General features: G+C 55.0%; 1 protein-coding gene across 5 annotated transcripts; it reads left to right on the forward strand.

Annotated features, from left to right (window-relative positions):
• The first annotated feature begins 928 nt into the window (after positions 1-928).
• On the forward strand, positions 929-13,136 carry LOC136313256 (protein C19orf12 homolog). 5 transcript variants are annotated; one of them, XM_066243455.1, is made up of 4 exons: positions 947-1,121; positions 8,099-8,221; positions 10,867-11,095; positions 12,706-13,136. In XM_066243455.1, the coding sequence occupies exons 3-4, from the start codon at positions 10,888-10,890 to the stop codon at positions 12,999-13,001; spliced, it is 504 nt and encodes a 167-aa protein (XP_066099552.1). In that variant the 5' UTR covers positions 947-1,121; positions 8,099-8,221; positions 10,867-10,887; the 3' UTR covers positions 13,002-13,136. The 5 variants fall into 5 exon arrangements, with proteins under 5 accessions (XP_066099551.1, XP_066099550.1, XP_066099552.1 ...); XM_066243454.1 differs by lacking the exons at positions 8,099-8,221; positions 10,867-11,095; positions 12,706-13,136 and adding exons at positions 2,651-2,861; positions 6,711-7,154 and having other exon boundaries at positions 929-1,121; XM_066243453.1 differs by lacking the exons at positions 8,099-8,221; positions 10,867-11,095; positions 12,706-13,136 and adding exons at positions 2,665-2,861; positions 6,711-7,154 and having other exon boundaries at positions 931-1,121.
• Positions 13,137-14,828: the final 1,692 nt, after the last annotated feature.

Raw genomic sequence — 14,828 nt, forward strand, 5'->3', positions numbered from 1 at the left:
TTACACAGGGGGCCAGTTCACTGTTCCTTTGACTGTTGGAGGGCCAGACTATAAAAAAACTATGAACAAATCCCTATGCACACTGCACATCTTATTTTAAAGTAAAAAAACAAAACGGGAACAAATACAATATTTAAAATAAAGAACAAGTAAATTTAAATCAACAAACTGACCAGTATTTCAATGGGAACTATGCTCCTCTCACTGACCACCAATGAAAGAGGTGCCTCTTCTGGAAGTGCGGTGGGGGCCGGATAAATGGCCTCAGGGGGCCGCATGCGGCCCACGGGCCTTAGTTTGGGGACCCTTGCCCTACACAATACAATGTGACAGTTATTCACACAGCCCTTGCACTGTATTTGGTATTATAAGCAATGTATACTTCAGATGTTTTGGTATCTGCGGGGGTCCTGTTACCCCACCTCCTCTGGCCCTTTGCATCCTCCAGGCTCCCCAACATCAGCTTTGTCCTGGAACCCTGGGAGTAGAGCCTGCACTTGACTCCTCTCCAATAGTCCCAGAGCGCCCCCACCCGGCGACGTGTCCCCTGGAGGGCCCTGCCATTGCATTCCGGCATGCGGAACCACCAACCCTAATGTAGCGCTTTATTTCCCAAGGCTGTGTGCTCCCCCCGGCTGCGGGAAGGAGTGCGCCCCTAGGCTCCAGGACCCACAGGGCCAGCGGGAGACAAGGACACAGTGCGGGATGGGTGAAGGGCAGGGGTGGCCCTGGGGCACGCAGAACAGACCGATCCAATCGCGCACAGTGGCCGCGACGGGATGGAGGGGGGCGCGCCGTGCCAGGGGTGCCCCGCGCAGAGGCCGGTGGTCAGAGGCCTGAGCGCGGTGGCCGCCCCGGGACTCGGTCTCGCGCCTGGAGCGGAGCCGAAAGGAAATAGGGCGGGGCCTGCGCGCTAGGCGCCGCCTGTCCTGGTGAACTTCAGAGGCCCGGCGAGCCCTGGGCATTCCTTCTCCTGGTGAGGACGCGGAGTGCGGGGCGTGGAGTCAGCAGGGAGGAAACGGAAGCGCGAGCCCGTGTGGGACCCCTGCGCCTGACCCTGGACCTGCACCGGCCCCCAGCAGGGACCCAGTGCGCGCTGTCACCTCCTGCACCAACCTGAGGTGTGTGTCAGTGTGCCCTCCCGCAGTCACTGCTGCTCCTGAGTCCCTTCCTTAAGGAACGTGTGTGTGTGTGTGTGTGTGTGTGTGTGTGTGTGTGTGTCTGTGTGTGGGGGAGAGGGGCTGTCACCTCCCACTGTAACCCATGTCTGTGTGACCTAAGGCAGTAACCCTGCTGTGTGTGTTTTCCTGCCCTAACCTGGGGGCCTCTGTGAGTGGGCAGGTGTTATATATGCAGGGGGTGTCCCATCGGGGCACCTGTGGGCCCAGCGCACCTGGCCTTCCCTGTGGAGAGCCTCTGGGGGCTGGTTTGGAGATGATCAGCAAGGGCTGTTGGGGACTTAGGAGGGGAGATTAGTTTTGTTCCGGTCTGGTAGCTCTTTAGCCTTTAAAAATTTTCCATCGAGACATCCACAGGTTTGTTCTGAGAACTGACCACTTTCTCTCAGGACTGGGAGGATAATTGTACATTAGAGACCCATCTGGATTTTCCTTAGTTCAAAAACCCTCCTGTAAACTAAACACATTGAGGGACAGAGTGTATCCACCCTCATCTTCTTCACTGGTCCCCTTAGGGACTGTGTGTGGGGGGTTGGCCTTGATTGAGGGGAATGGGGGTGGGTTCAAACGGGAAGAGCCCAGGCTGGGCTCCAGCTGAAACAGGGAACTTAGTTTTGGTTTCACTTTCCAGTTCTGCAGGGTGGGGAGCTCCATCCCCCACAATCGGGTCACAGCCAGCCCTGTCCTGCCCTGACCTCTCCTGCCACTTCCTGCAACCAGCCTGTCAAAGGGCCTCCTGACCCAGATGGCTGTTCTAACATCCTTGTTCCAAAGGCCCACTCCCCCTCCGGCAGCCCATCCTCAGGGACGCAGATCCCTGGAATCCTGATTTCCTAAAGTCTCTGCTGTGTTGTCTCAGGGCCCCATCCGTCCCGTGAGTCCCAGTGGGTTCCTTCCCAGCAGGGACTGTGGAGCCAGTGCTGTGGATTAGTAGTCGGATGTGGCTCTGGACCATCGGGGCTGAGTCCCCAGGGCCCCCACCCCCCACGCACCTGTGTCACCCCTCACCCGGGGACCCACCTTTAGGAGGTTAGTCCACCTCACAGGGGGGGAATCTGACAGTCTGCTCTGGGTCACAGGGCGGCCAAGGTGGAGTGAGCCTATCAGGGTGGCAGAGTCCTGTGTTCCCCCTGTGGCTTGTCCTGAGCCCACACGCCCTGAGGACACGGGGCTGGGACCTTGGCACTCTCCCGGGCTTTGTGTCCCCCGTGGGGAGCTTGGTCACTCTCAGTCTCTCACAGATAAGAAGTTCCTCAGAGGGCAACAACGACCCCTTCTCCACTCTGCTCACTCTGTTTGCCGACCACAGGCCACAGCCAGGCTTTCTCGATGACAGAGAACTTGTCATATGGACCGGTGCTGTCCGTCATGCACACAGCCACGCTCTGGTCCTCTCCCAAAAAAATGAGGACCGTCCTCACAGCACTAGGAAGAGTAACCCTGGGGTGTAAATACATTAACACTCCTGAAAGTCTCCCTCTGAAAGGATTTCTGGGAACTCTGCTGAGATGTCCACAGAGGAGCCTGAGAAGGAGTGTGTCAATGTAGACGATGTCATTCAGCTGCTGTGTGACATTTCGGCACAGAAGAAAATGAAGGCAGCCCTCAAGCGATTCGAGAGGGGCATCCTGGTCGCTGTTTCTACTCTCAGCCTTGGTTTAGTGGTCAACTTCCCCGTCGTTGGTGAGTGCTAATGCCTCGCAGGGGCAGCCGGCCTCGTGGGGGGTGGGACAGAAGCCTCCAGTCCACGGAGACCTCATGGACGTCTGTGTCCCGCGTGAGGACTTGTCAGCTGAGGTTGCTTCTGTGAAATGATCTCTGTGCACAGAACGTGTCCTGCTGACAACACAAGCCGCTGGGTCTGTGTCTGTGAAGTGCAGGGCGTTATTATTTGTTCTGTTTTGTGTTTTAAGAGAGATTGAGAGACGGGAGGGGAGAGACGTGAGAAGCATTAGCTTGTAGTGGTGGCACGTAAGTCATTCATTGTTTCTCATTCGTGACTAAACTGGCGGGCTCCAGCCGAGCCAGTGACCCTGTGCTGAAGCCAGAGACCATGGGGTCTTGTCGATAATCCCACACTCAAGCTGCTGCCCTGTGCTCAAGTTGGTGAGCCTGCACTGAAGCCAGTGACCTCAGGCTTTCAAACGGGGACCTCAGCATCCCAGGTCCCTGCTCTGTGCACTGTGCCACCACAGGTCAGGCTATGGCTCTCTTGAAATGGCCTTTGTGTCATGTGGGCCTAGAGAACATCCAGCCCCAGGGATGTATCCTGGAGTCTGAGGACCCCTGGGTGTCCCTTGGATAGTCCCTGCTCCCCGTCGTCATTACAGGTCACTGCACGAGGGACACCCACAAGGGGCACATGCTGTCTGGCCAGTTCCCATCCACTGTTCAGAGAGAGTGTCCTCGTTCCCAAGTCCAACAGTCCATGCAGGAGGAGCGGAAAACTGCCTCCTCCACTGTCACCTGCCCCTTGTTTTACCACCTGCATCATCATCACATGGGGACACTTTCTGGCAAAGAGAGAAGTCTGGCGGGTTTTCTCATGGCCCCTTGGAGGTCGGGCGAGCTTCATCTTCTGGACTGGGAGCAGGTAGCCACAAGCACGGCCTGCGGCTGGAACCAGGGGCTGTGACTGCAGTGTGGGCTCTGGTGGGTCCAGGCCTGACTTGGTGATGGCCTGGTAAGGCCTCTCTCAAGGTGACCGCTATGGACCCTGCAACCCAGGGACACCTGCTGAAGGCGTGGCCTGGCCCATGGGCTCTGCAGAGATTTACTGCCAGCCTCCTGGGTGCCGGGCAGCCTGTGCTGGATGCAGGGGTCTCCCAGAGCTCAGTCTGGGGGAATTCCCTTCCGGAGGCTGGAGAGGTGACCGCTACCTGCCCTGGGCGGCTCCTGCCTCTCAGCTCACGGGCCAGGCCTCTGCTCGGCTCTGTCCTGTGGCTGCAGGATTGAGACCCAAAGACTTGTCATAGGCTGAGCCCACCCTGGGGAGAGTAATCAGTGTGTGGGCGGCCTCAGACCGTCCATCTCTATGTTTTCCTTTTCAAACTCTGACTTAGCGTGGGGGTCGGGAACCCATGGCTCACGAGCCTGATGTGGCTCTTTTGATGGCTGCATTTTAATTAAATCTTTAATTAAAAAAATACTAAAGTTAAAAATATAAAACATTCTCATGTATTACAATCCATTCATTTCCTACCGCTCATGTTCATGGTTGCGGGTGGCTGGAGCCAATCACAGCTGTCCTCCGGGACAACACCAAATTTTTATTGGATAATGCATAACGTACACGGGTCATTGTATGGCTCTCACGGAATTCCATTTTAAAATATGTCGCATTCATGGCTCTCTCAGCCAAAAAGGTTCCCGACCCCTGACTTAGTGAGTCCTCTCTCAGCCGTCAGGAAGTAAGTGGTCGGTGAGGGAGGACACAGGGCCGTGCCTCCCTCTTCCCTGACCATCTCTGTCCCAGCTCCTCTCTGCTGTGCCCGCAGGGGCTGGCTGGCTGCATTGGTCATGGAGGTGTGTCGGGATCCACTGGGGGGACATGCACCTCATAGACTGAGTCAAAGCTGGTGGAGACATGAGGTCCGCAGGAGAACTGAGCGGTGGCTCCCGGCTGCCCTCGTCCCGGACGGGAGCATAGTTTGACCCAGAAAACAAAGAACCTTTCTCTTCTTTGGAGAGGTACTAATATGCTGGTTGATATTCCTGGACAGTGAGTGCATTACGAGCAGTTCTAGACCCAGTCCTCACGTCCTCACGAAGGCTGAGAGCAGTGAGTGACAGTCCAGTGGGCTGTCAGCGTTTCGCCAGGGTGGTGGGGAAAAGTTCAGCGAGACTTGTGAATTCCTGGTTTTCCTCCCCGGAATGCTCCTTTCCTTCCTGGAAGAGGAGAGCCTGTCCAAGCACAGTGTCTGGGCTTCAGGACGTGAGGCTGGCCTCTCCCCCCGGGACGGGGACGTCACCAGATTCCCTGAGGACGTGCAGTGTTTAGACCCATCGGCGACGTCCAGCCTGCACCTGGGTGTTTTCTGGCCTGGATGCTCTCATTTAGATAAACATCTATTTCTGGTCAGTGTTGTGGACCATAAATGGCAGAAAGCCATTGTAGATTCGAGGGTTAGCAAAAGGCTAAGTTCTCCCTCCTCCACCTCCATATTAGCTGTGATGCTGCCATCGGCATTTTGAGAGTCCTCCCAGTCCCATCGTTTTTTGATAAGTGTGTTTCCTTAATTCCGCACTGTTATTAGGAGCTGTGCAGGTCCGCGGCCGGTCAGTGTGAATATACAGGGTCAGTTGTAAAGACAGTGGACAGAGTTCCCAGATGCCCCTATTTCAGTCCCCCTGACACCAATGTCCTCAGTTACCAGGTACATTTATCAAAACTACAAAACCAGCGCTGTCACCTGATTGTTCACTGTTCTCCAGACTTTAGGATTTGGGTCCTACCAGCTTGCGTCACTGATCCCTTTATGTCCCACGGTCCAGCTCAAGGTCCACATGGCAGTTCATGACCGTGTCCCCTAGTGCCCGGTTCTGTGATGGTTTCTCAGCATTCACGGTTTTGAGGAGTAGCCGTCGGGTGGGTGGGATGCCTCTCAGTTGGGTTTGCAGATATCTGACTTTGTAACATGAGGAGACTTTCCAGGACACAGATCTGGTATTCTGAGTGGCAGCAACAGGTGGCATGGGGTAACCACTGCCCTTTTGACAGGAGCCTGCTCTCCAGGTCACCACAGGCACAGTCAGCCCACGTCACCCCTTCCAGTCACCTGCCTGTCCCCTGAAGGCAACTGAGTTTGAGACCCTCGCCCTAGATGACCTTTAGCCACAGACCTGAGCCTGACCAGGTTCGATGGGACTTTCCAGTGACCCAAGGTCCTCCCATCCCAAACAGTGCATTGACTTTGATAACAAATGTGTACTTGAAATCATGTTTATGCCCTCTGCGGTGGCAGGGGGACAAATAGTTGAATACATTATTATTTATTAGGTGTCATCATAGCACTCTGAGGGCTGTGTGGAGAACACTTGTTTGAAAGAAAAGGTCTCTTTATCTGTCTGCAGGGCCCATTCACCATGTGAGCTCAGTGGAAATGTCCAAAGTTCAGGGGCTGGGACCATATCAGCTGCTTGAGAGACAATGGCCTCTCCCCGGCGATGGGTCTTGGAATGGGGCTCACTTCTCAGCGGTCTCCTTTCTCAGGAGAGAGGTTTTTATGGGAAACACGGAAATCCCAGCCCGTGAAGAGCATCTCTGTTAGCACAGCTCCGAGGCGGGACATGATTCTGGCTGCATCCGAGAAAGTGGGGCTCGGGGAAGGACATGCTGGGGTGTCCCCTACCTGAGCCCCACGGAGGGGGGCCTCTCCCACCTGTGCCCTCGGAGCCGCCTGGCAGAGCCGCGCCCGCCGTGAGCACTGGTGAATGTGCCCCCTCGTCATGACGGGGACGAGCTCTCCGCGAGCTCCCAAGTCCCTCATTTGTGAACAGGGCCCGACTCATGGAACCTTCCTTGCCTTCTAGGGGGCGCCGTCGGGGGGCTCCTAGGGGCCTTTGTTATGATGGGGCAATTTCAGCCCGTCGCTCTGATCCTAAACAAATTGCCCTCTCTTGAGAAACGGAAACTCTTCAACAAAGTCCGCACCATCATCGAGGGCCTGGAGGGCATGGACGCCTATCAGCTGACCACAAAGGTGAAGGAGGATAACAGGTTGTATGAGGCGCTGGTGGAGATGCTGGAGAGGTACTTCACCACGGAGCTCGAGGCCAGAGTGAAGTATGATGACTCACCCCTCGGAGCCGGGGTCACGCAGGAGGTGCTCGGGAGCTGGGGTGCCCCACACAGCTTTGCATCTACCTTACAACGGACATTTCTCAACCTCTCTCAGTCAGAGCATGGATAAATTCAGAAATGAATTTTTGTGGAACAACAGAAATTAAATGATCTTTCTGCCGATCGGACAAACAGTATCGCTGTCATAGTGATTCATTCACACCGGACGGTTATTGTTGTGTAGACTGTTGTCATTTTTTCTTTGACAATCTCAGGGAAGAGAGTTCAGGGCCCCTGACTAAACAGTCAGGTAATACAGGTTCTAAAGATTCTTTCAGGGTCTGGCTGGCTGGCTCAGGGGATAGAGGGTCGGCCTGGTGTGTAGACATTGGGTTCGATCCCCTGTCTGGACACATGAGAAGTGACATCTGCTTCTCATTCCCTCTCGCAGCCAGTGGCTCGATTGGGTGAATCATCAGCCTCGAGTGCTGAGAATAATTGGGTTGATTTGAGCATTGGCCCCAGACGGGGGTTGCTGGTAGTATCCCTATCAGGGTGCGTACAGGATTCTGTCTATCTCTACTCCTCTCACTTAAAAAAAAAAAAAAAAAAAAAAAAAAGATTCAGCACATGGGTGGAAAGTCCCTGCCTTAAACGGAGGTGCGCATCCTGTACAGACGTCCCAGCTGTGCCGGATTGCGTCTGGAAATCACTGAGGAAGGCTGGGTGGGGTGGGACTTCCTGACCCTCTGGGCACATGAGGCCTGCATTTACTTTCACATCTTACAATAAACAAGAATAACTTACATTCCCACATATTACCACCTTCCATCTTGCCCAGGACAGTAATTGTCATTTTCCAAATGAGGAAACCGAGCACTGGGAAACCCAGCGTCCTTCCCGGGTCACCCAGCTGGACCTTACGTCTGTAGCACTCTGCGAGCTGGCTGTGTGCCAGGACCCCGCAGTGCACCCCATTCCGGGACCCTGTGCGGGAGGTCCAGCTGTCACACGGATGGGCTTGGTGTGTGAGTTCCATGACGTCAGACCTGACGAGTGGAAGGTTTGTGTGACTTCTTACAGCTAACCTTCTCCACCAGTCCTGACCTTGAACTTCTTTCCCTCCTGTACCTTCCAGTCCTCCTGGTGCCCACCTTCTGTCCCTGGGAAGGAGTGAGCTGACCGTCATCTGACCAGCCAGCAGGGGACACTGCCTACAGAGAAACAGAACCTCTCCCAGACCCAAGCCAGTAGCACCCAGGTGGGTGGGCCATTCTTTTTTTTTTTTAACAGAGACAGAGAGAGAGAGAGAGAGTCAGAGAGAGAGTCAGAGAGATAGACAAGGACAGACAGACAGGAACGGAGAGATGAGAAGCATCAATCATTAGTTTTTCGTTGCACATTGCGACACCTTAGTTGTTCATTGATTGCTTTCTCATATGTGTCTTGACCGCGGGCCTTCAGCAGACTGCGGACCCCTCACTTGAGCCAACGACCTTGGGTCCAATTTGGTGAGCTTTTGGTCAAAGCAGATGAGCCCGTGTTCAAGCTGGCGACCTCGGGGTCTTGAACCTGGGTCCTCCGCATCCCAGTCCGACGCTCTATCCACTGCGCCACCGCCTGGTAAGGTGGGTGGGCCATTCTTAACCGGCTCTGCCTGTACTCCTGACAGTCACTCAAACTCAAACATAAAGTTTGAGTCAGGAACAGATAAGGTTATCTCACTGGGGCCAAGGAAATCCTGGAAAAGGCTTTAGGTCATCTCACAAGGGGTAGAAGCATGGAGAAACAGAAGTGACAAATGACAAAGACACAAAGTCTCAGTTCTGTAAGATACAGAAACCCTAGAGGTTTATCAGCATCCTGCTGACACTCCTGAGCTGTGTGTTAAGTCCACCAAGGACACAGGTCTTCCATTCCGGGTCCTTAACACACACGCACCCACTCGATGCTACAATAAGGGGCAGAAGAAAACCTCAGAGGTGACACAGGTATTTACGGTCTGGATGGGGGTCGTGGTTTCACAGGTTTAAACTTGTCCTCAGATTAATCCAGTTGCATTCATTAAATAGGTAAAGCTTTAGTGTGTCAATCGTATATATCTCAATATAGTGTTAAAAACTAGATCTATATACAACGTCACATATCGCCTGGTGATGGGGACACATTCCTGTACATGCGGTGTTAGGCAGGTGTGTGTCTGTGTGAGGAGCTCACAGTGCACCGTTGCTCCTGGCTTTAAGCCTGCACAGACCAGACTGTCCCTGAGTGGGCACCACAGCACCTGTCCCACCAGGGGAAGGACCAGCGTGTCCACACGGATGTGAACACAGGCAGGGAACAGCAGCCATGCAGTGCAAAGACTCAGAAAAGGCAGGTTGCTTTCCTTATGCCCCCCTAAAGTGCAGTGCACCCCCCTTACCTGCAGGTTCTACAAATTCAACAAGATACAAATGTTCTTTTAAAAATGTCACGTTGTTGCTGTTGTGTACTAAACTGGCTCTGAAGTGAACAGGTACAGGTTCTGCCCCTCCCTCATTCCCTACACAATACAATGTAACAGCTATTCACACAGCCCTTGCACGACATTTAGCATCATAAGCAATGTATACTTCAGATATGTTGGTATCTGTGGGGGTCCTGTCACCCCACCTCCTCTGGCCCTTTGCATCCTCCAGGCTCCCCCACATCAGCTTTGTCCTGGAACCCTGGGAGAACCCTGGGAGTAGAGCCTGCACTTGGCCTTCCCCCAGCCCTCAGGCCCAGAGGCCCCCGCTGTCTGCTGGGGGACAGCTGCTGTTGCACTCTGGCCGGCACAATCACCAACCCCAACGCAGCCCCGGTACTGCCCAGGCTGTGTGCTCTCTCGTGTGCTGCGGGGTGGGAGAGGGTCCCGAGGCTCGAGGGTCCACGGAGCCAAAGAGAGACGGGGACTCCGTGTGGAGTGGAGAGAAGGGTGGTGTTGTGGCCACACAGACTAGACTCTGCCACACGCCCTGGGGCACTGGGCCAGGTCACACGGGGTGGTATCCTGCCTGGGGTCCTCCTGCGAGGCCAGTGGCCTATGACCCGAGTGCTGCAGCGTAGCCGGGCTTGCTGGTGACCAGGACCAGGACAGTACTGGTGCCTCACCCAGCAAGTGGGGAGGGCGTGGTCTGCGCAAGGGCCTAACTCCATTGGGTGAAGTTCAGCGCTGGGCGGGGCTGGGTGGGTGCGCCTGAGTCCAGGGCTAGCAGAACCGACTGGCACCAGTACAGATAGTTCCATCCCGTAGTGTGGAGTGAGTGGAGCAAGAGTGGGATTGAGACCCAGGCACCTGACCCTGAGCCCTGCACCCAGACCTGGACGCTGGCCAGGGAGTGGCCTGGCAGCAGCTGGGTGAGTGAGTTTGTGACCTCCCTTCATAACGAACATGTGCGTCTCACTTCCCCCATTAACCCTGGTGCGTGTGCAGGTGTGTATGTGTGTGCGAGTGTATGACCTCCTGCAGTCACCTGGGTGTTCCTGTGTCCCTTCCCACAGTAACCTGGGTCCCTGTGTGTCCCCTCTTTAGTCATCCCGGTGAGGCTGTGTGTGTCCCACCGCTGTACCCGGATGCATGAGTGTCCTTCCGCTGTAACCTGGGAGCCCGCGAGTGAGGCAGGTGTTATATACGCAGAGAGTGTCCCATCTGGGCACCTGTGGACCCAGCGCACCTGCCTTCCTGTGAGGAGGCTCTGGGGGCTGGTTTAGAGAGGATTGGGAACAGAGCACCTGTCAGGTGGCTGGGTGCTGTCTATCATGCACACTCCACATCTCCAGTGTTTTACATGATAATGAGGGCCATTCTCAAAACACTAGGAAGTGTATTGGGTGGAATATTTGGGTGGAAATACTCTAATGCTCTTGAAACATTCCCTCTGAAAGGATTTCTGAAACGTCACCAAGATGTCCGTTATGAAGCCTGCCAAGGAGTCCACCACCAAGTGCAGGAGGAGGTGCGTCAGTGTGGAGGACGTGATAAACCTGCTGTGTGACATTGCGGGAGAGACGGAGATGAAGGCAGCGTTCAAGAAACGCAGACGCGCCCTTGCGGTCGCCGCCGTTCCAGTCTTGATTGGTGCTGCGATCGGTAACCCGATTGCAGTGTTTGCTGGTGAGTGTCAGTGCCTCGTGGGGGTGGGAGAGAAGCCACACGTCCACAGAGACCTCGCAGACGTCTGCATCCCGCCTGAGGACTTGGAGGTAGAGGTTGCTTCTGTGAAATGACCTCTGTGCACAGAACGTGTCCCGCTGACAACACGAGCCGCTGGGTCTGTGTCTCCAAAGTGCTGGCTGCTCTGAAAGGGCATCTGTGTCATGAGGGCCTTCAGCCCGGCTACAGAGATGTGTCCTGGAGTCCGAGGACCCCTGGGTGTCCCTTGGATAGTCCCTGTGCCCCATCGTCATTACAGGTCACTGCACGAGGGACACCCACTAGGGGCACATGCTGTCTGGCCAGTTCCCATCCACTGTTCAGAGAGAGTGTCCTCGTTCCCAAGTCCAACAGTCCATGCAGGAGGAGCAGAAAACTGCCTCCTACACTGTCACCTGCCCCTTGTTTTACCAGCTGCATCATCATCATTTGGGGACACTTTCTGGCAAAGAAGGAAGTAGGGTGGGTTTTCCCATGGCCCCTTGGAGGTCGGGCGGGCTTCATCTTCTGGACTGGGAGCAGGTAGCCACAAGCACGGCCTGCGGCTGGAACCAGGGGCTGTGACTGCAGTGTGGGCTCTGGTGGGTCCAGGCCTGACATGGTGAGGGGCTTGGTAAGGCCTCTCTCAAGGTGACCGCTATGGACCCTGCAACCCAGGGACACCTGCTGAAGGCGTGGCCTGGCCCATGGGCTCTGCAGAGATTTACCGCCAGCCTCCTGGGTACCCGGCAGCCTGTGCTGGATGCAGGGGTCTCCCAGAGCTCAGTCAGGGGGAATTCCCTTCCGGAGGCTGGAGAGGTGACCACTGTCTGCCCTGGACGCCTCCTGCCTCTCAGCTCACGGGCCAGGCCTCTGCTCGGCTCTGTCCTCTGGCTGCAGGATTGAGACCCAAAGACACATCATAGGCTGAGCCCACCCTGGGGAGAGTAATCAGTGTGTGGGCGGCCTCAGACCGTCCATCTCTACATTTTCCTTTTCAAACTCTGACTTAGTGAGTCCTGACTCAACCATCAGGAAGTGGCAGGTGAGGGAGGACACAGGGCCATGCCTCCCTCCTCACTGACAGACTCTGTCCCCAGCTCTGCTCTGCGATGCTCTCGGAGGGCTGCTGGCTAAATTTGTCATGTAGCCGTGCCGGAATCCACTTGGGGGATGTATTTAATAGCTGAGTAAAAGGGGTTCGAGAACAGGGCCTCACCCCGGCGATGGGTCTTGGAATGGGGCTCGCTTCTCAGCGGTCTCCTTTCTCAGGAGAGAGATTTTTATGGGAAACACGGAAATCCCAGCCCGTGAAGAGCATCTCCGTTAGCACAGCTCCGAGGCGGGACATGATTCTTGCTGCATCTGAGAAAGTGGGACTCGGGGAAAGGCTTGCTAGGGTGTCCCCTACCTGAACCCCACGGAGGGAGGCCTCTCCCACCTCTGCCCTCGGAGCCGCCTGGCAGAGCCGCGCCCGCCATGAGCACTGGTGAATGTGCCCCCTCGTCATGACGGGGACGAGCTCTCCGTGAGCTCCCAAGTCCCTCATTTGTGGACAGGGTCCGACTCATAGAACCTTCCTTGTCTTCTAGGGGTCCTCACCGGGGGGGCTCTATGGAAACATGAGTTGCAGCGGCATTTCGAGCCCGTCGCTCAGCTCCTAAAAGCGCTGCCGGATGTCCAGCGGCAAAACCTGTTCAACAAAGTCCGCGCCATCATCGAGGACCTGGAGGGCATGGACGCCTATCAGCTGAGGAAGCTGGTCAGGGGCAGAGAGGACCTGTATGAGGAGCTGGTGCAGATGCTGAAGAGATACTTCTCCGAGGAGCGCAACGCCAGAGTGGAGTGTCGCACTCGTCCCTCGGGGCAGCGGTCCAGCAGGAGTTGACCGGGAGCTGGGGTGCCCCACACTGCTGTCTGTTACCTTCACTTAGTAATTTCCTACCTTTCTCACTCAGGTCACAACCAAACTAACTCCTATAACTTTGTCAGACACCGTAAAATAAATGACATTTTCTGCTGATCTGAAAATATCCGTGTCATTTTGATCCATTGATACCAGATGGTTATTGTGTTGGCTGTTGTCATTTCTTTTATTTAATAATGTAATGGAAAAGAGGTCAGTGCCATCAACTGAATAGTCAGGTAGTGCATGTTTATTTTTTATTTTTTATTTATTTATTTATTTATTTTGTATTTTTTCTGAAGCCGGAAACGGGGAGAGACAGTCAGACAGACTCTTGCATGCGCACGACTGGGATCCACCCGGCACGCCCACCAGGGACGATGCTCTGCCCACCAGGGGGCGATGCTCTGCCCCTCCGGGGCGTCGCTCTGCCATGACCAGAGCCACTCTAGCGCCTGGGGCAGAGGCCAAGGAGCCATCCCCAGCGCCCGGGCCATCTTTGCTCCAATGGAGCCTTGGCTGCGGGAGGGGAAGAGAGAGACAGAGAGGAAGGAGGAGGGGGTGGAGAAGCAAATGGGTGCTTCTCCTGTGTGCCCTGGCTGGGAATTGAACCCAGGACCTCTGCATACCAGGCCGATGCTCTACCACTGAGCCAACCAGCCAAGGCCAGGTAGTGCATATTTTAAAGATTTGTATGTCACAACTGTCTGGCACAGCACACGGGTGGAAAGTCCCTGCCTTAAACGGAGGTGCGCGTCCTGTAGAGACGTCCCCGCTACGCTGGATCGCGTCTGGACATCACTGAGGAAGGCCGGGTGGGGTGGGACTTCCTGACCCTCCAGGCACGTGAGGCCTGCATTGGGGACTTACAGACACTGTTTACTATCACATCTTACGATAAACAAGAATAATTTACATTCCCACATATTACCACCTTCCATCATCTTGGGACTCGTCCTATATGACACCCAGGAGAGTAATTGTCATTTTCCAAATGAGGAAACTGAGCACTGGGAAACCCAGCGTCCTTCCCGGGTCACCCAGCTGGACCTTACGTCTGTAGCACTCTGCAAGCTGGCTGTGTGCCGGGACCCCGCAGTGCACCCCATTCCGGGACCCTGTGCGGGAGGTCCAGCTGTCACACGGATGGGTTTGGTGTGTGAGTTCCATGACATCAGACGGGACGGGTGGAAGGTTTGTGTGACTTTTTACAGCTAACCTTCTCCATCAGTCCTGACCTTGAACTTCTTTCCCTCCTGCATCTTCCAGTCCTCCTGGTGCCCACCTTCTGTCCCTGGGAAGGAGTGAGCTGACCGTCATCTGAGCAGCCACCAGGGGCTACTGCCTACAGAGAAACAGAACCTCTCTCAGACCCAAGCCAGGGGCACCCAGGCAGGTGGGTTATTCTTAACCTGCTTAGCCTGTACTCCTGACAGTCACCCAAACTCTAGCACAAAGACTTAGTCAGGAACAGATAAGGTTATCTCACTGCGGCCAAGGAAATCCTGGAAAAGGCTTTAGGTCATCTCACAAGGGGAAGAAGCATGGAGAAACAGAAATGACAAATGATGACAAAGACACAAAGTCTCAGTTCTGTAAGATACAGAAACCCTAGAGGTTTATCAGCATCCTGCTGACACTCCTGAGCTGTGTGTTAAGTCCACCAAGGACACAGGCCTTCCATTCCCGGTCCTTAACACACACGCACCCACTCGATGCTACAATAAGGGGCAGAAGAAAACCTCAGAGGTGACACAGATATTTATGGTCTGGATGGGGGTCGTGGTTTTACGGGTTTAAACTTGTCCT

This window comes from Saccopteryx bilineata, chromosome 9 (assembly GCF_036850765.1).
Source record: "Saccopteryx bilineata isolate mSacBil1 chromosome 9, mSacBil1_pri_phased_curated, whole genome shotgun sequence".
In the NCBI taxonomy this organism is placed as follows: Eukaryota; Metazoa; Chordata; class Mammalia; order Chiroptera; family Emballonuridae; genus Saccopteryx; species Saccopteryx bilineata.